Source organism: Echinops telfairi, unplaced genomic scaffold (genome assembly GCF_000313985.2).
Source record: "Echinops telfairi isolate 266 unplaced genomic scaffold, ASM31398v2 ScPeMD7_7458;HRSCAF=8496, whole genome shotgun sequence".
Classification (NCBI taxonomy): domain Eukaryota; kingdom Metazoa; phylum Chordata; class Mammalia; order Afrosoricida; family Tenrecidae; genus Echinops; species Echinops telfairi.
Window position 1 is genome coordinate 35,321,512 of NW_022111358.1, and position 21,386 is coordinate 35,342,897.

The 21,386-nt window shown below is 45.0% G+C and overlaps 1 protein-coding gene across 1 annotated transcript in view; it reads left to right on the forward strand.

Moving 5' to 3' along the window:
- MAP3K3 (mitogen-activated protein kinase kinase kinase 3) overlaps positions 1-21,386 on the forward strand; it is a 56,905-nt gene that overhangs the window by 11,745 nt on the left and 23,774 nt on the right. The window contains exons 3-5 of the mRNA XM_045299829.1: positions 3,685-3,725; positions 10,349-10,448; positions 17,749-17,862. Coding sequence (XP_045155764.1) covers positions 3,685-3,725; positions 10,349-10,448; positions 17,749-17,862 — 255 coding nt within the window. The remainder of the gene's footprint in view (positions 1-3,684; positions 3,726-10,348; positions 10,449-17,748; positions 17,863-21,386) is intronic.

The window sequence follows — 21,386 nt, forward strand, 5'->3', positions numbered from 1 at the left end:
AAGCAGAAGTGTGGTTCGTGTGGTTCCCTGGGCTGGGCCGGAGTCACAGAAGGGAGGAGGAGAACCTCACGAGAGAGGACTTGATCCTCGGTGCAGAATGCTTCAGAGGGGTCACGGAGAATGGTCGGCAAGGAGGAGCTCACCGACTCACCTATCTGAGCTTGCTTTATCCATTGCTTATATGCCTGGCAGGGCAACCCAGATTTAGGAAGTAGGCAGATTGGGGCATTCTATGGGCCCTGCATCTTGCTCTGGAAAAGTTGTCACCACATCAGAGAAGGGCTTTGGTGCCTTCGGCGCCTCTGTTTACACAGCGTATTTCCTATGCACAGGCCAGTTAGTTTGGGTAAGAGTGATTTGTGTTGGGGGTAACAAAGTTTAATCCCCCTTTTGAGTATATTCACATAGAATGTAGTGCTTGGATTATGGCCCACTGCAGAGTAAATTTAGTTCCTTTAGTCCCAGGAATAGACTGAGAGCATTTTTATTTAAAACAAACACACACAAAGCCCCACTGTCATGGAGTTGATTCCAACCCGGAGCACCCCTGTAGGGTGGGGTTGAACCGCCCCACTGGGCAGAATCCGACCACCACATCCTTCTTCCACAAACCACCTAGTGGGCTCAAACCACCAAGCTTAGGGTTAGCAGCCACACATTTAACTCCTTTGCCACCAGGGCTCCTTTGGATTTCTTCATAGGTGTCTACAAATACAACATCCCAGTTTATGAATGATAGCTGTACCAAGGTGCGTTGGCAGGACTGGGTGACAGGATGCGGTAACCCCACTGCAGGGACACACCGGGTTATAAAGGGTGGTTAGGACTTGGGGAAACTTCAGAGCCAGGGGGGAAAGGAGTGTCCCGAGCTGGAAGGGGCACACCCGAGCTGAGCGGCATCTCTTGGGGCCGTGATCTGGAGGGCCCTGCCATGGTAGCTGCACAGCATTTCAGGGGAAAGAACAGAAGGGGACAGTCAAATAACTGCTGTCAACCCAGAGTCTACACAACGACTTGCTGACAGCTTGACAGCCGCCCTCCTAGGTTTGTCTGCACACGTATACTCGCACTCCCCTGCAATCCAAGCAAGGTGGTAGTGTGCTGTCCCCCATCCTGCCTCCGTCACAGACCCCTCCCCAGGCTATGTGGCTTGCTGCATCCCTGGTCCCCAGGCTCTGCCCCATTACCCCAGATACAGGGAGCTTTCCATACCTACCACCATGAGCTCCAAAAAAATAAGTCCACAAAAGATCCTTTGATAGTTTTCTTCTCTCAGTGCTCTCGTTGAGGGCCTGCATCTATGGGTGAAATGAGCCTCGTTTGCTTGTGTGACACTTCAGTTGTGGCATATAGCATGGTGGGGAAGAGCTAAGCTTCCAGGGTTCAAACGTGAACTCTGCCCTTACAAGCCTCGTGACTTTAAGGAACTCAGCCTCATTGTAACTCAGGTTTGGGGGGTTTGTGGTTTGTGTGTGTGTGTGTCTGTCCATCTGTCTGTGTGTGTCTCTGTCTGTGTTTCTGTAAAGTAGGGATAATAATCAGACCTGTTGTGAGGATTAATTAAGATATGTGTAACATGCTTAGAACAATGCCTAAACCCACTGCCATTGCATCAGTCCTGACTCATGGCAACACCATATAGCAGGGGTCCTCAAACTACGGCCCGCGGGCCACATGCGGTCCGCCGAGGACATTTATCCGGCCCGCCGCCGGGTGTTTTTGCCCCGTTTTGTTTTTTACTTCAAAATAAGATATGTGCAGTGTGCAAAGGAATTTGTCCATAGTCCGGCCCTCCAACAGGTCTGAGGGACAGTGAACTCTGGCCCCTGTTTAAAAGGTTTGAGGACCCTGCTAGGGTTTCTGAGACTGCAAATTTGACAGGAGCAGACAGCCTCACCTTTCCCTTTCAGAGTGGCTGGTGGGCTTGAATACCCCAGCCTTGCAGTTAGCAGCCGGTGTCTAAACCACACTTCCAGCAGGTCTCCAGTAGAACGCTACCTGGTACTTAGTAAATGCTCAGTAAATGTTCACTCTCCTCATGCATTGCTAACACTTAAAATGGCCCATATTAAAGGATGGGTCTCTGCCCTCCAGGCTTATTCTTCAGGGGAGCCCTGCTGCCCCTGTTGACTATGCGACCCTTGATAGGGACACTAAGCTTTTTGAGGCCCACTTTCCTCATTTTTAAAACAATAGAGTTAGAGGCTGGGTCACCTCTTATATTTGAATTCATTGTCAAAAATATGTCCTGGGGACCCCCAGGGGGTTTCTAAAATCCTGCTAGAGAGTCTAGGAGGTAAATACTATTTTCTTAATAAGAGTAAGATATTATTTGCCTTTAAACCCTCATTCTGTCAGAAATGTACAATAAGGTTTCCCAGGGCCACATGACCTGTGGTATCACAGTAGATTAAATGCAGAAGCAATTGGGAGAATCCCTTAGCCTCCTACTACGCCAGACAGGAAATAGATGTACATTCTTCTGACTGAATATTTTTTGAAAAAGTCAATCTCTTTTTCAGAGAATAAATTGGAATCACTGATCTAATTCACTGGACATCTCTTCTGGGCTGGAAGGGAATTCCAGTCCTCGAAACAGTCCTTTATGCGCCCAGCCCTGTCCTGTCCTGTCCTCTGCTATCACTGCTGTCCGTCCCTCACGCTGAGATAGTCTCACACCCTCCTCTCTCAGGCAGACCACAACCCGTTTATTTCTGCGCGTGGTGATCTCGCACTTACTATCAACTTTCCTCCGTCTCTATTCCTTGCTGGTTTCTTGATCGTCTGTCTTCTTGTTCCCCCTTTACCTGTCCTTGTCTTCTCTAAGCTCTCCCCTTTGCCTTTCATTCTTTAGCTCCCTCAAGTTGTTGGTTTGCTGCTTTGCAATCGCTGCCGCTTCTTGATTTGCTTTTAAAATGCTTAAAACTTTTTACCTCCTCTTAATTCTGATGTTTATGCTGAGTTCTGGTCTTCATTTTATTCATCTCTCTAGCAAATACTATTACACACGAGCATTGGCATGCTATTCCTTTTGCTTTGTCCTGGGAGAACAGAACAAGATAGCCCGGGGAGTGACAGGATACCCGTGCAAACCGTGTCTGAGGTTAATGGTTCTGGGGTCCCACTCTACCCTACTGCCTAACCCGGGAAGGATGACGGAAGTGAACATTTCTGGCACCACCACCATTTCTTGCACAACTGCTGTCTGCCGGGTAGTTATCTCATTCCCATAGCAACTCTGAAAATTAGGTATTTTTGCCCCACTTTACAAGTGGGAGAGTGACAACTCATGGAACATGTCACTTGCCCACAGCCACATCGGCACCAAGATTTCTTTTTCTTTTTAATCACGTGAACCACGCAGGAAAAGTCCCCTGGTCAGAAGGTGATGTGGTGGGGACACTGCGGAGCCAGCTGTGGACAGCACGTGTGAAGTCAGAAACAGCACATCAGAGCAGAGCAGACTGAGCTAGGGCAGCTCCCGAGAGATCTTGTCCCAACACTTGGTTGCCTGAGGTTGGAACTGGAAGGCTCTACTCACTGGAAAGGAATGCCTATCTGGAGCTCAGGCCACCAGAGTCGTTTGCCTGATGCTGCTAACGGACTGCCCGGGGCTTCCCTGGGCATAGCAGGAATGGCACATGCCAGAGAAACCTCTGATTTGTTTGTCCTTCTTTTTGGCAGAGTGACGTCAGAATCAAGTTCGAGCACAACGGGGAGAGGCGGTAAGTGTGCTTTCTGGCCCATGCTCACGCCCCTGTGTGCTGAAATCCCCGGAAAGCAGGACTTGGGAGGCCCTCTCACTGTGCCTGAGGACTTTGTTTAGGCACAAAGAGGAGTTTCCCCCCGAGTTTAGCCCATCAGGTGAGCCTGTTTCTGCTTGGAGAATTGGGAGTCATTTCAAGTGCTGGTTTCTTATTTTCTGTTCTGTTCTGCTGGTGCTTTATGGGGGAACATGCCAGCTCTACAGAGACACCTGTACACTCTGCCACCTGGGACATCAGAGGGCGCTCAGGAGTCCCCTCTGACTGGTTGGGGTGCCATTCCCTGACCCTGCTGGCTTCAGGGCTGAGCGGGGTGAGCTGGAAATTTCTTTATCATGTCCCTAGGTCGTGGGAAGCTGCACCAAGCCTTCAGTTGTGAAAGAATTCAGATCCTGGGGATCTAGCAAGAGAGGATTTTTCAGTCTATATTCTGAATCTCACCTCCTTAAGGAAGTGAATGTAGTATTACGAAACTTCGGTGTCTTTTTCTCCATTTTCAGTATTTCAGTAGTGTGTGTGTTTTTAAAATAGGAAGTCAAGGTACAAGTTCTCAGTGCAGAAAAATATGTACTTACTTTCCCAAACTATTTAAGGAAAAAGTTTTTAAAAAAACCCAGAACTCTGGCCATGGGAGGTTTGAGGCTGTGTTCGCACACGTGTGTGCAGCAGTACATGTGCACATCAAGGCCTATAACATCTGTTTCCCACTCTTGGCCTTTCTTCCCTCCATTCTTGGTTTGCTTTGAGATCTGCAGAGTGAGAGCGTTCCCGTGAGGGTGAGGGTCTCCCTCATTGAGTCCCACCGCCGAGCCTTAGGCCTTCCCGCAGCCCTTGTCCGAGAGTGCGCTCTCTGCTGCTGGCCGCCATCAGCCCCTGTGGAGACCAGCTCCAGAGGCCACCTAGGACTGTTGGTGTCCTTAAAAAAAACCTCACAGCCTGCAAAGCTGTCACAAGCTGCCCAGTGGTGACATTGCGGGAAGTGTGGTCTGCGGAGCCAGGGTCCAGCCGCTGCCATGGCCTCTGGGCTGTCTCTGGCCCTGTCCCAGCTGCTTACCCTGGGTCCTACAGCAGCAGGGAAGTGAAGTTGTCGCTTCATTGTTGCTGCTTTTCCCACTTTGGACCTGGCTACCTGGGTTTTGGAGAAGACGGCCAGACTGAAGCAGCGGTTTTCCAAAGCAGATAGGGAATCAAAAGCTCAATTGTGTTGGGGCCTAATTAGGCGGTTCCGCTCTCCCGAATTCCCCATTTCTAAAGCGGGGTGCAGTTACTATGAGCGAGAGGGTATGTGCTTGCTTTCAAAGAAGTTGCCGGATCCAAACCACAAATATTTAAGGTGGTCAGGCAGGAATGGCCTTCAGAAGCCCCGAGTGGCAGAGTTGGTATCAAGGCTTTTTAAAATTGTGCCTTTGCTTTTTATGGGGCTGTTTTGGAGAGCCATGGCATTTCACTGTTTGTGAACTGTGTGGAGTCCAGGAAAACCTTTATGTGAAGGGCTTACGAGCAGGGAAGCCAGGTTCAGGCTGCTCAGGGTCAGACAGGCCTGGTTTCATGTGTTTCCTGTGGAGGGTGTCACTGGGGGCCTGCTGGACTTTGAGCGAGCATTGTGGGTAGTGTGTACGGTAGTTCATACTGTAGGCCCTTGCAGAATTGAATGGACCGTAAAGAGGAAAGAAGTAGTGACAGTTCCTGTTCATCTCTGCCAGGTATCCATTCTGATGGGCTGACTTTTCCTTTGCTTTGGAAAGGTGAGAACCAGACACCTGACCCTCTTCCCTCTCAGCCCCAAGGTGCAGAAGAGGAGGACTTTAGATTAGGATCTCCTGAGGCTATCTGCTCCCACGAAGCTTTATAGCTATAAAGCCTTTGAAAACCTCAATGTTAGGACATTGAGGGGGCAGTTGTCACAGATGTTAGGGTATCCGTTGAAGCACTGGCCTAAAAATGCCAGTCATCTTAGATCTTACCAAATCTGGAAGTCCCTGTGTCTGCTCTTGACCATTCCGGGCCTGCTGGAGGGGGTTCTGAATGACCCACTGCTGGTCAAATGCAGGAAAATTTCTCTCTCAGCCTGATCCTTTTCCAACAGTTGATAGAGACTTCTGAGTGGCTCCTGGTAGTTTACTCAGAAGAGCTGGCTCCTTTTGAACTGCTGATGAGGCCTCGATGAGGGAGTATAACTTACTGTTAGCAACTACTGGGAAGCCGTTTGTGGTGCAGGGAACTTGGTTTGGCCCTTGGACTCTGGTTTATGAGAATAACCCAAGCAATGCAGATGCCTTTGTTTTCCAGAATAGCTGAGCCAAGTGAGGGCTACCCAGGCCCCCCACTGAGTGGAGTAACTTCAGGAAGAGGAGGCGGCCTAATGGAGCCATGCCTATTCATCATAGGATCAATCATAAGTGTGTAAAAACCCGAGTCATGCATATTTTCTGAGGTTCCAATGACCAGGATACGTCCTTTCGGGTTGGTGAGAATATCTGCGCACAGGAGCTGCACCAGGCAGCCCGTCCCTGGGGACAGTGGAGGCCTGTGCCAGGCCTCGCCCAGCTCTCGCCTGGTGCGTCTCCTCCCTAACATCCTTTCTGATGACAATAAATGGGTTACTGTGAGTACAGGTAATAGTTTCCGTGCATTTTATGAGTCATTCTAGCAAATTATTAAACCCACTGGGGCAGTGAGAGTGAGCACAGGCGATGGCATGTGCCTGGGTAGCAGTTGCTGGAAGGCTAGAGTCCCAGCTTGTGGAGGCCCGGCTCTGAATGGCCAGAATCAGAGAGAGTTCCACAGGGGTGGCTGGTGTCAGGAAGGTGAAGTGGGAAAGTGGGCATATGAGTTACCTTCACATTTTGGAAATTAGCCTTATGTCAGCTTTTACATAGCATTCTTTCAGAAGACCTCAGAAAGCACTCATTTATAGATAGCACCTAACAGTCTCACTTGGGATACTTGATTTGAGGAAAGAACTATAAGGGTTGTAGTATGGATAGATTGCCTGATGGAGACGAGCTAATATTGCCAGCCATGTAATTTACAAAAATGAAAGGTGATGATGGTTGAAGAAAAAGTTGGAGGAATTCTCTTCCTGAGATGTTAGACTTTGCATGCAGGCTAGATTCTGGTTTATAGTACGATTTTATCAGCATGATACAGTAGAACTTTGTGCTCTGATGGAAACTTTCTCTGTGCTCTCCAGTACAGTAATTGACTGGTGCACACTTGAAATGTGGCAGGTGCAACTAGAGAACCCAATTTTAATTTAATTTTTATGTATATGGCTCCCATATTGAATAGCACAGTTCAAGGTGTTGAAGGCTTGTCCTGCCAACTGGTTTTAAACTCATCTGTCACAGAAGAACATAAAAGAAATGGTCTGATCATACTGCATTAAAATCCAGTGACTTACATCCCTATTTCCTACGGCCAGTTGCTTCTTTCTCTGAGTATACCACTTCCCACTCTGGGGAGAAAAGATGTGAAATGGCTGAGCACTTTCTCTCTCTCTCTCTCTCTCTCTCTCTCTCTCTCTCTCTCTCTCTCTGGAGGAGCGCAGGAGTTACAGGGGCTCTGTGGCTGGTGCTGCTGCTCCCACAGATGAGTCTGAGCGCATCCAGCTTAGCCTAGGAAGTTCTGCTTGTTATCATCCCCATCTCTGGAGCATGGTCTTTTCAAAGGTTTGTTAGCCACTCATCATGCTCCTGTGAATCCTTTCATCAGAGGCTGGGCCTGTTTTTCAATGGTTGTTCTTTGTGTTACTCCCGGTTGACCAGAGAAACAAATTCATTGACACTCGTGTATAAAAAAGAACTTTATATAGAAGAGTAATTGTATATTGAGAAAACATCCCAGCCCTGTCTTGATCAAGTCCATAAATCTGATGTTAGCCCATATGTCCTATCTAGTCCATAAATTCCTCTTTAGATAAGGTGACCAGATTTTAACATTGGTGAAGCGGGACACCATTGACAAAACTCATATCCTGGTGAAATAGCCACATGGCAGCCGAAAACCGTATACCCTAGCTTGTCGTGCATTCTTTCCAAAAATCGGGACTTAAAATTTTTTTTTTTAATTAATTTATTTTTTAATAGTTTTAGGGACTCATGTAACTCTTATCACAACCCATACATACATCAATTGTGTAAAGCACATTTGTACATTCATTGCCCTCGTCATTCTCAAAACATTTGCTCTCCACTTAAGCCCCTGGCATCAGGTCCTCTTTTTTTCCCCTCCCTCCCTGCTCCCCCCTCCCTCATGAACCCTTGATAATTTATAAATTATTATTTTGTCATATCTTGCCCTGTCTGATGTCTCTCTTCACCCACTTTTCTGTTGTCCGTCCCCCAGGGAAGAGGTCACATGTAGATCCTTGTAATCGGTTCCCCCTTTCCAACCCACTCTCCCTCTACGCTCCCAGTATCGCCACTCACACCACTGGTCCTAAAGGGATCATCCACCCTGAATTTCCTGTGTTTCCAGATTCTATCTATACCAGTGTACATCCTCTGGTCTAGCCAGACTTGCAAAGTAGAATTGGGATCCTGATAGTGTTGGTCGGGGGGAGGAAGCATTTAGAAACTAGAGGAAAGTTGTATTTTTCATCGTTGCTACATCACTCCCTGTCTGTCTCGTCTCCTCCCCGAAACCCCTCTGCAAGGGGATCTCCAGTGGCCTAAATATGGACTTTGGGTCTCCACTCCGCACTCCCTCCCTCATTCGCTATGGTAAGAATCGAGACTCTTTTAAAATGTCGTTTAAAATTGGGACGTCTGGTCACCTTATCTTTAGACTCACACAGCACATGCAATGATGCCAAGTGCAGGAAGATCACAGGCCAGTGGGTAGAAGGTATTGTGGATCCAGTGGCAGTGGAAGCATCTCAGCTTTGACTTGGGTCTCCATGTGGCTCCTCCAGTTCCAGCGGTCTGGCAGGGATCAGCGTGGTTCATGTGTCTTGTCAACAGAAAGACAAAGCAAAGAGAGTGTGTGTCCCACTTCCAGGAGGAAGACAGGAGTTCCCAGAATCCTCAGCAGAAGGCCACGCCCACACAGAGGACTCATTGGCTATGTCCCCGATAGGCTAGACTCCACCCCTTTGCTCAAGTTGACAATAGATTATATAACTGCCACAGTGTTTCTCTTACTGATTTTTATAAGTATTTTCTCCAAATTTGAAGTTTGTATTTTTTAAATTTTGATGGTTTATCACCAAAAGTTTTCATTTTGTTGTTAAATTTGTTTCCATTTTGACTTAAGGTATTTCATATTATGCTTAGGAAGACTGTTTCCAATCTTTTAAATCTTATATTTTCTTGTAGCATTATAGTTTTAAGATATATAGTCAGGTCTTTAATTAATTTTAGTTAGAAAATAGATAGCCAATTGTCCTGTGACTGCTTATAGTGTAGACTAAGTTCATGTATGTATGTATATTCTCTCATCTGTTTCATTTACCTCTTATATTTGTATTAAAATTTATGAGTATTGGATTACACTAATATGAATTTGCTACTTTTATACCTTAGAAATGGTTGACTACCAGCAGTCTCATGTTGTAGTTGTTAAGGTGCATTGAGTCAATTCTGATTCATTGCAACCTCATCTACAACCGAACGAAATACTGCTTGGGCCTGTGCCTTCCACTTAATTGTTATGTTTGAACCCATTGTTACAGCTACTGTCAATCCATCTCATTGAAAGTCTTCCTATATTTCACCTACTACATTTAAGTTTTTTGTTATGAAAATCTTACACACACACACACACAAGTGGGAAGAACACGATACTGAACTGACTGCCAGCGACCTGCCACCCAGTTTCAACAATATCAACATTTGTGAATCCTTTTTCATCTTTCCTTCCTTAAAAATTTTGCTGGGATATTACCTAAATGATGTCTTAGTAGATTTTTTTGGACAAGTTCTTACTCTGCTCAAAGGAATCTAATCCCTTACAAGCCGATATATGTCACTGGTTAAGAAAGCTGATCAGTCATAAGACCAACTGAAGAGCAATTCCTCTAACTGGGAAGTCTGGTTTTGGGGAATCTCGGTTCTGAGTATATAATCTATATTGAGATTTTTAGAATCTCAAAAATGAATGACAAAAAGGTTCCAAGTCTTGGAGTTGAGTCACTCAGGAGTGGAGACCAGGTTTTCAGGACTGCTGAAATTCCCAGGCTTTCTGGCTCTTTCCTAACTGGAGTATTGGGAACATTAAACCCAAGCAGCCTGCTATGATACAGAACTGCCATCGGCTGACAAGTCCAAGCTGAAGTAGTAGAGCAAGTAAATGTTTGGGGTTGAGCAGTGCTTGTGGATATGATCGATGAACCTGAGGGTGCTCAAAAGAAGGGTGAAAGGAAGGGTAATACAAGACAAGAAGCACACACACACACACACACACACACACACACACACCAGAATCCTGAATGAAAGGCAAAGAGAATCCGATATCGAGAAGAGAGAGACGCTGTCACTCAGGAGCTGTAGCGTCTGATCTACATTGTAAATATGCACCAACATTAAATATGACTGGTATCCATTTTAAATCGGCATTTGACCTAGCTTCCTGCTCCTTTTCAGGATTATCCCGTTCAGCCGGCCAGTAAGATATGAAGATGTGGAGCACAAGGTGGCAGCGGTGTTTGGGCAGCCTCTCGAGCTACATTACATGAACAATGAGGTAAGGAGGCCGATGGGGCCGACACCAGAGGGAACCGCAAACATGCTGTTTCTCAGGGCCTCACTGGGGAGTTTTCAGCTTGTGCCTCTGCTATCTGTAGGTTTTCAATTTCTGAAGCCCATTTTCTTAATTCCCCAAACTGGGAGAGTTCTAGTTCTCACTGTGTGGGAGACGACACAGCTGTTCCCTTCGAGAAGGAATCTGGTATGGGGCTGTACATTTTGTATGGGCATTTTTTTCTTTCCAGCACAACCTTAGTAGAAGCAGAGGATTTAGCCAAGGGTTAGAGCAGGTATGGAAATGTCGTGGGTAGATCCTCTGTTGACCTCTGTTGGTAGCTTATTTGTTTTGAAAGTTGGCAGCTGCTCCATTGATTTTTTTTTTTTTTAACCTGGCCCCGCTCCTTAAAACTGTATTTATTCCTACCCAAAGTATCCAGAAACTCTGGTGGTATAGTGAGTTATGTGTTGGGCTGCTAACTGCAAGGTAGCAGTTCAAAACTACCATCTGCTCCATGGGAGAAAGATGAGGTTTTCTATCCTCACAAAGATTTATAGTCTCACAAACCCTAAGAACAGTTCTGAGTCAGAATTGATTCAATGGCATTGATTTGGTTTTAAGTATCATCCAAGAAGGAATTCTTCTGAATAGCAGTTACTGGAAGAGACCTATATTTGTGCTCATTCCAAAGAAAGGTGACCCAACAGAATGCTCAAACTATTAGAACAATATGATTGTTCTATATTGCTCTATAATGAATAATATTCATCTGTAGATGGATGATGCATATCATTCATCGCACACAAGTAAAATTTTGCTTAAGATCATCTACCAGTGGTTGCAGCAACACATTGACAGGGAACTGCCAGAAGTTCAGGTAATATTCAGAAGAGGATGTGGAACAAAGGATAACATTGTTGATGTCCAATGGATCTTGGTTCAAAGTGGAGAATACAACAAAGATGTTTACTTGTGTTTCATTGACTGTGCAAAAGTATTTGACTGTGTGGACCATAATAAACTATGGATAACCTTGGGAAGAATGGGAATTCTGCAGCACTTCCTTGGGCTCATGAGGAACTTGTACATGGATGAAGAGGCAGTTGTGCAAACAAGGGAAGACTGTATGGTTTAAGATCAGGAAAGGTGTTTGTCAGCGTTGTATCCTCACACCATACTTGTTCAACCTGTATGCTGAGAAAATCATCAGAAAAGCTGGATTATATGAAGAAGGGTGCGGCATCAGGTTTGGACGAAGGCTTATTAACAACCTAAGGCATGCAGCTGACATACCTTACTTGCTGAAAGTGAGGAGGACTTGAAGCACTTCATATGAAGATCAAGGATTATAGCCTTTAGTATTGATTACAACTCAATGTGAAGAAGCCCCAAATCCTCACAACTGGACCCATAGGAGCATTATGATAAATGGAGAAAAGTTTGAAGTTGTCAAGGATTTGTCTTACTTGTATTCACAGTCAATGCTCCTAGAAGCAGAGTGAAGAGATCACAAGTCACATTCCATTAGGTAAATCTGTTGTGCAAGACCCCCATAGAGTAAGGATGTTCCATTGAGGATTAAGCTGTGCCTGACTCAAGCCACGATCCTCTGTATTGCATTGTTTCCATGTGTAAGTTGGACATTGAATAAGGAAGACCATAGAGGAATAGGTGCATTTGAATTGTGGTGCTGGAGAAAAAATATTGAAATACCAGGGACTGCTGAAAGGATAAAACAATCTGTATTGGAAGAAGTGCTTTTTTGAAGCAAGGATGACAAAGCTTCGTCTTACATACTTTGGACATATTGTCAGGAGAGACCAATCCATGGAGAAGGGCATCGTGCTTGCTGAAGTGGAGGAGTGGCAAAAAGAGGAAGGCCCTCAACGAGATGGGTCGACAGGGGCTGCGTCGATGGGCTCCGGCGTAGGAACAGTTAGGAGGATGGAGCAGGCCCGTGCAGCGTTCTCTTCGGTTGTGCACAGGGTGGTTATGGGTCAGAGTGGACTTGTCCCCAACAACAACGGTAGTTACTTACTTAGCTACTTTTCCAGTTCCAAGAAAGGCATTCAAGGCTACAGTCTGCTACGTCTGATGTTTTGATTAGTAGGAAAGGCAACGTCTTTATTCCCAGTAAAGTGTGTTCCTTGAAGGATTGAGTTGAAAGGCAAGACAAAAAATTTGAGTAATATCATGATCTTGCAGCGCCAGTCTTCCCTGTGTAGTTTTATTGGTTGAAGGGTTAAATTTTTCTCTCTTGTTTTAAGTGTACAATTCCGTGGTCTTATTAATATTCATAATACAATCAACTAAAAACCACAAAAACAAAATTATTACCATCAAGTTGATTTTGATTCAGTGGCCCTATACGACAGGGTAGAAACTCTTTGGGTATCTGAGACTTTAAGTGTGTATAGGAGTAGACAGCCTCATCTTTTTTCCATGCAGTTGCTGGTGGTTTTGAACTGCTGACCTTATGGTTAGCAGCTCAGTGCATAAACCACTACACACCAGGTACAATCAACTAAACCCAAACCAAACTCACTGCCACTGAGTCAGTGCTGACTCATAGCAACCCCATTAGAGGGGCAGAGTAGAACTGCCCTTTGAGTTTCTGAGACTGTAACTCCTTATAGGAGGAGAGAGCCCCAACTTTCTCCCAAGGGGCTGCTGTGGTTTCAAGCTGCTGACCTTGCAGTTAGCAGTCCAACGCGTAACCACTATGCCACCAGGGCTCCTAATATAATCAACACTGCTATCTTAGTCTAGAATATTTAATTCCCACAAAGAAAATCCCTGGTGCCATTATCAGTGACTCACCACTTCTCCCTTCCCTGCCCCCTGGCAATCACTAATCTACTTTTGGGTTATGGACTTAACCTATTCTGGACATTTCATATAAATTGAATCATGAAATACGTGGTCTTCTGTTTGGTTGGCTTCTTTCACTAAGAATGTTTTCATCCATGTTGTAGCATGTACTTCCTTCAGATGACTGGATTATATTCCATTGTCTGACGAAACCACACTTAGTTGATTCATTCACCAGCTGAAGACATTTGGTTATTACTGAACAGTTATCTTAAGTTTTATGCGAACATATATTTTCTGGGGTGTGTATATCCCTGGGAGTAGAATTGTGGAGTGATCTGGTAACTACACTTTTGTAGCAACGGCCAGCCTTTTTTTCATGGTAGCTGCACAGTTTGACATCCCACCATCACTGTATGGTTGCTGCAGTCTGTACATCCACAAGGACCCTTGATGTTTTCTCTCTTGTTATTGAATTGTAGTCATCGTAGTGAATGTGAAATGCTGTCTGTTGTTTTGATTTGCATTTCCATAGTAACTAATGATGCAGCATCTGAATTGGAGGACGGCTCATTAATCTGTGATATGCAGTTGGCATAGAGGCTATACACTGAGCTCCTAACCACAATATCAGAAGTTTAAACCCATCAGTTGCTCTGAGGGAGAAAAATTAGGCTGTCTACTCCCATTAAGATTTGAAGTCTCAGGATGCAGAGTAGCAATGATGAAACATATAACCTTCCTCTAGTTCTTAAATGCTTCCTCCCCCCCACTGTCATGATCCCAATTCTACCTTGCGAGTCTGGCTAGACCAGAGGATGTACATTGGTACAGATAGCAACTGGAAACACAGGGAATCCAGGACAGATGATCCCTTCAGGACCAGTGGTGAGAGTGACGATGCCTGGAAGGTGGAGGGAATGTGGGATGGAAAGGGGGAACCGGTGATAAATATCTATGTATAACCTCCTCCCTGGGGGATGGACAGCAGAGAAGAGGGCGAGGGGAGACGTCAGACAGTTTAAGATATGACAAAATAATAATTTATGAAGGGCTCATGAGGGAGTGGGGAGGGAAGGGAAAAATGAGGAGCTGATATTAAAGGCTCAAGTAGAAGGCAAATGTTTTGAGAATGATGATGGCAACAATTGTACAAATGTGCTTGACACGTGGATGTACATATGGATTGTGATAAGAGTTGTACGAGCCCCCCAATAAAATGATTAAAAAAACCAAAAAGATTTGAAGTCTTGGAAAACCAAAGGGACAGTTCCACTCTGTCCTGCAAGGTCAGTGTGAGTCAGGATTGACACGATGGCAGTGAGCTCATAGCTGAAGTGCAGCATCAAGGCTGGAGGAAGGCTCATTAACCTGTGATAGATATTCTGAGGACACAGCGTTGCTGACAGCCAAGAGGAATTGAAGTATTTACTGGTGAAGATCAAGGACTGTAGTCTCAGCGTAAAGAAAACAAAAATCCTCACAGCCGGGCCCCATGATAAATGCAAAGAAGATTGAACTTATGAAGGATTTCATTTTCATTTGATCTACAGTCTTTGATCATGGAATCAGCAGTCAAGAAATTAAATGAATATATTTACTGCATTGGACAAATCTGCACAAGACCTCGTATAGTATTAGGAGCAAAGGTGTCACTTTGAGGGCTAAGGTGAACCTGACTCGAAGCAACCTCATGTGCATTTGAAAGCTGGACGTTGAATAAGGGAAACCACAGGAGAAGTGACGTAATTGAATTATGGTGTTAAAGAGTATTGATAATACCATGGACTTCCAAAAAAACATTTGCCACGGAAGAAGTATTGAACGAATGCCCTGTAGAACTGAGGATGGCAAGGCCCTATTCCGTGGACTGTGGACATGTTCTCAGGAGAAAGGATGTCCTGCTCGCTAAAGCTGATGGTCAGCCCAAAGGAGGAAGAGCTTCGATGAGGTGGATGGACACAGCAGCTGCACCAATGGGTGCAGACAAAACAATTTTGACAGCGCAGTGTTTGATTCCTGGGTTGAGCATATTCCTGTGCTTATTTGGCCATTTGTATGCCGTCTTTGAAGAAATGTATATTCAATTCACTGCCTGTTTTTAAATTGAATTGTCTTTTTTTTTTTAAGATCATTTTATTGGGGGCTCTTATAGCTCTTTTTTTTTTAACATTTTATTAGGGGCTCATACAACTGTTATCGCAATCCATACACACATCAATTGTGTAAAGCGCATTTGTACATCATTCTCAAAACATTTTGTCTCCACTTAAACCCCCAGCATTAGGTCCTCTCTTACAGCTCTTATATCACAATCCATACAGCAGTTGTATCAAGCATATTTGTACGTATGTTGCCATCATTATTTTCTAAACATTTGCTTTCTGTTTGAACCGTTGGTATCAGCTCCTCTTTTTTCCCTTCCCGCCTCTCCCCCTCCCACCAGGGATCTTTTTATTGTTGAGTTGTGAGAGTTCATGTATTGGGGATCCTAGAGCTCTTCATATATTCTGCTTCAGGGTGGTGTCCTCTCACCATACTTGTTCAGTCTGTGTGCTGAGAAAATCATAGGCGCAGTTAGATTATACGAAGAGGAATATGGCATCAGGATTGGAGGACGGCTTATTAACAACCTTCAATATGCAGATGACACAACTCTGCTTGTGAAAGTGAGGAGGACTTGAAGTACTTGCTGATGAAGATGAAGGATTGCAGCCTTCAGTTTGGATGGCAACTCAATGTAAGGAAAACCAGAATCCACCCACCTGGACCAATAGCAGAGAAAAGATTGAAGTTGTCAAGAATTTGCTCATGGAAGCAGCAGTCAAGAGATCAAAGGATGCATTTGCGCTAGGTAAATCTGCTGTATAAGATCTCCTTGAAAGTTTTTAAAAGCAAGGAGGTTACTCTGAGGATTAAGGTGTGCCTGACCCGAGCCATGGTATTATCAATTGCCTCCTGTATGCATGTGAAAATTGGACGTTGAATGAGGAAGGTCAAAGAAGAACCGATGCATCTGAATTATGGTGCTGATGAAGAATTTTGAAAGTTCCATGGACTGCCACAAGAACCAACAAATCTTTCTGGAAGAAGTACTTAGAGGCCAGAATGTACCAGAAGGCTCCTTAGAGGCCAGGATGGTGGGACTTTGTCTCAACTACTATGGACATGTCAGGAGGGACCAGTCTCTGGATAGGACATCATGCGTGGTCCAGTGGAGGGGCAGGGAAAAAAGCCCCTCCACAAGATGGATTGGCACAGTGGCTGCAACAGTGGGCTGAGACAGCAGGGTGGTTGTGCCCCAGGACGCGGCAGTGTTCTGCTTTGTACATAGGGTCACTATGAGTCGGAACTGACTCGACACACTTAACAGGAATCACAGACCCTTAACATGATTTGCAAGATTTCCTCCCATTCTGTGGGTTGCCTTGAGATTTTATTGTAAACGTGCTTACTATTTGCTTTTTCCCAGCCTGTGATTCAGAGTGCCCATCAACTCGTGTTATAAATTAGGAATTGAGTAAATAAACCATACGTTTGCTTGATTTTGTGTTTGTCAGAAATGTTTGAAATCTGATGTTAGCTAGATCTGAGGCAAAGCACTCTGTTAACCCTACTAGCCAGGCTCCTCTCTAGCCCTTGATGGAATGAGAACAGAGGAGGAAGTTGTGGGGATTCCAGTCACTCGTTTTTGCCTGTAAACATTAAGATAGTAGGTTGTACTGTTTTTTAAAATGCTAATTTTGCATTCCTATTTGGATCGTAGTTTTTAACCTCTGCATGGTCCCCACCCCTCTGGTCACTTTTGTTTGCTTCCTTAATGTCCACACAATTGGGGAGAGTTTGGGTTACAACTCAGTGTAGAGGATCATATCCCTTATGATATGATCCTGCTGCTGAATTTGGGTAGAAATAGAGAGACTCTTAACTATCTGGGATTTGATGCTTTGGTGTAAAGGAAATGTTAGAGAAGAAGCTTGTCTCAAAATAGCTCAAAACGGAACAGTGATATATGTTGCAACATGGATGAACTCAAAAGCTTTAAGCCAAGTGGAAGAAGTAGATACCAAAGACCACATAGTGTGTGATTCCACTTACATGAAATGCCCAGAGAAGCAAACCCATAGCAACAGAGAGAGGTTCGTGGTTGCCTGGGGCTGGGGTGGGAAGGAGGGACGTTACTATAAATGGGCACAAGGGATCTTTTTGGAAGGATGAGAATGCTTTAAAATTGAATTGTGGTGATGGCTGCATAACTCTGCAAATATACTAAAAATCATTGACTTGAACAGAAAAATAAAAAGGGAAAAGAAACTCAATGATTTCAACTAGACAGATCTTTTAAGGCCTCATGTTTTAAAGCCTGTATTTTAAAGAGTTTTTTTTCCCCTTCAAGTTTGTGTTTGTTTGATTTTTAATTTATTTTTGCAAATTGAAGCATCAAGAGGACCTCCTAACTTACATGCTTTTCCCCCATCTCCTGTCATAGCTCTCCATCCTGCTGAAAAACCAAGATGACCTTGATAAGGCAATTGACATTTTGGATAGAAGCTCAAGCATGAAAAGCCTTAGGATACTGTTGCTGTCCCAGGACAGAAACCACGTGAGTAGCCCCACTGTGGCCTGGCAGTGTGCTTTTCTTCGGGAGCTGCTCTGCTGCTTACAGCCTCATGTGTGGCTCAGCCTGCTGAGAGGCCCGGAGCACCGTCCAGCCCACAGTGCCCATGGCCAGGGAGCCCGGTGCACCCGATTTCACTATAGAAGCTAGATGTCAGAGTTGGTGTTGCAACCAAAGGTTCTCTGACTTGCGGTGTGGGAGGAGGAAAAATACTTAAGGTCAAAGAAGAAATTCTTTTGTTTCATATTGATGGATTTTGACCCCAGCAAGAAAGATTTGATCAGCGTGGGGATATGTTGATTAGCAGAGACTGGTGATGAGCAGTTCCCACAACTCCTCAGCAGCCTTGCCTTTCCCCTAGATATATAGGGGATGTAGGATGCATACCTTTCCTTCTGTTCAGGAGGGAAAAAGTCCTGCACTAGAGACCCATTTAACTTACCAGCTGTTGTCTCGCCAAATGGCAGGCAACTTCAAGGGCTTCAGAAGTGAGGAATTTTCTCTTAAGCCATTTACTCTCCTGAAAGGCCCCTTGGGGCTTCCATTTCACAGGAATGCTTTCAATCTGGGTCTGTTTTCTACTCACTGATTCCTCACCAATTTTCTTCAGATGGAGGCTCTTGAAGGTTCCTGCACTCCTTCTGTCCCTCATCTTTCTGTTCCTCCCACTTCACGCTTGGCTGAGGCCTCAAGAGAGTTCTCACTTGAGAGCTGGAGTTTGGTCATCACAGAGCTTGCTTCCTTTTTGCCTAAACTGGATTTGACTTAGGATTCCCAAATTCCATTTCCATCCCAAGAACCTTTGTGTCTACTGTCCTTTAAAGACATATTAGCATCTTCGGTATTTCTTGTTGCTCTGTGCCTTAGGTTATCAGCTGTTAGCCTCGCTTATTCCTATGGAAGATAACTTTTCTAAACTTGCATTAACTTCATTAACTTCTTCCTATGGAAGATAACTTCTTTAAACTTGCATCTCTGACTATTTTTCTGCTCTTGATCTCTTTAGAATTTAGATTATCATAAAGTACGTAATCTCAAACTTAGCATTCTTTCACCATTTGTCAAATTCAGTTCTGCCTGACAAAAGTACATTTCTAATATCATCTAAATGTCGCCCGTTTTCCAGATTTCCCATCAGTGCTCTGGGCACTATCTTGCACACTATTTAAAATTAAAATATCAAAGAGAAGCCAAAGGCTAATCCGGTTTCAGCCATCCAAAGATAATGGGGTACATGCAGGATGATAGAACAAAATGGTTTGGGCAGAATAGAGATAAATTAGCTTTATTCTGCCCCAGAGTTCAAAGCTAAGGAAGCTTCACACATAGAAGGGTGCTTTCATGTCTCATTAGACACAACTCCCAGGGTCTCAAGGCAGTCACCTGTCATCTTCAGTCCACCCCTGGGCAACAGCCTTCAAGAGACTGTACCCACCAAACCGAAAAACCAGACTCACTGCCATCAAGTCACTTCTGAATCACAGTGATCCAGTAGGACAGGGTAGGACTGCCCCTTTGAGTTTTAAGACCAAGTCTTCACAGAAGCAGAAAGCCACATCTTCCTTCCGAGGAGCAATTGGTGGTTTTGAACTGCTGACCTTGGTTAGCAGCCCAACTCATAAACCACTATGCCACCAGGCTCCTTGACTCACTGACCCACAGCAGGATGGCAAATAGTGACAGAGCTAACCTAGAGTTCAGAACTGCTCCTCGGGAGAAAGAAGAGGCTCTCTCTGCCCGTACAGAGTTAGAGTCTTGGAGACACATAGGAGCAGTTCTTCCCTGTCCTATCAGGTCGCTTTGAGTCAGAATTGACTTGGTGGCAGTGAGGTTTTGTTTGTTTGTTTAGCTTATCAGTTACCACCCAGAAAAAGGATCTTAGAATTTCTGTTGTCCTCTGAAAGCTTCGTCTAGTTTCCTCCACAGTTGGATTTCATTAGAAGCAAAACAGAAAGTGTAATACTGCCCGTGAGGGAAACTTATCAGCTACTGTGTCACTCTGAGCCCCTCCAGCTCAGAAGATAACTGAGCAAGGAAAGATCTAGGAAGAGACAGATTTTTAAATAGGTTGTGTTTACTTTTCTATGTGACTAGCCTAAACAACTTAAAACTCTTTCGTCAGGAAATGCAGCCTGGCAAACATGTCACCAAGTCTGGGGAGTGGTAGTATGGGTAATGAAAATACAGATGGATTTTCCAAGTCTCAGTGTCCCTCGAGAAGGACATCATCATGATTGGTGAAGTTAGAGGGCAGGCAGGAAGAGGAAGGCCCTCAAGGGGCTGGGCTGATATAACGGCTGCAACAGTGGGCTCACGAGTAGGAACAATTGTGAGGCTGACACAGGACCAGGCAGTGTTTGGTTCTGTTGTGCACTAACAACAACAACAACAACGATGCAGGTGAACCCTTGAATATTGGGAGTTATACGTTGAACAGAAAGGAAACTTCCAGAATTTGTAAAAGGCCCTAATAAATATGACGTCTATCCGATTGCTCTGAGTTTGAATTGGTTTGGGCTTATTCTGAAGTTCTATAGCTCCCCCAACTTCCCTTTCAGAACACCCCAACATTTCTAAAAGTTTTAATAAGTTCATAAATGTTAAAGCTCTCCATTTAAGAAAATCACTCGGATGCTTCCTGATCTTCCGTGCAAATGTCTTCTTAACACAGAAGACTGGGCTGGATGCTGCTGGAAGGCCACTGCACCATTCCTGACCTGCACGTTCCAGGAACCGAGCTGAAACCACCAAACCCAGCTCACTGCTGTCACGCCACTTTTAACTCACTGTGACTCCACCACCCCCCCTCACCCCCCGGGCTTTCCAAGGCCGTAAATCTTTATAGAAGCAGACTGCCAACATCGTTCTCCCGCAGAGTGGCTGGTAGGTTTGAACCCCCAATCTTTTGGTTAGCAGCCAAGAGCTCAGCCACTAGCAATCCTTTACTGTGCTATAATCCCCTTTGATTTTTCCTAGTCCCACATTCCTTATTCCTCTTTTCCACTTCTAAGACTTATTTAAGCTTCCTCAGATCCTCGAAATAACCTTGTTTTTATTTGCCATGCCATGCTACATTTCTTTATTTCCTTACATCGGAGTTTCCACTCCTGGCCGAGCATCACAATCACAAGGGGAAATTGAAAATACCAATAAAAGAGACTCCTTCCATTGGTCTCGTTGGGGTGGGGGTGGGGGTCCCAAGCCCTACAGGTGGTTCTAACAACAACCAGGGTAGAGAACCATCACCTTGTATTGAAGCATAAGTCTCACCTCCTAAAACCTTGCTACTCTAAGTGTGTGGCCCGAGCTCTAGCAGCATCAGCATCACCTGGCAGCTTGCCTCAACCCCCTCACCCCGTGCCCCTGCCCCTGCCAAGATCTCCTGGCTCAGAGCCTGCAGCTAACCAGACCCCAGGTGATTCATGGGATGCTGGCTCTGAAGCCTTCTCTGAGTCCCACTTCCCAGCGTAGCGCCACGACTTCATCCTTGCCTTCTACAAATCAGCGCC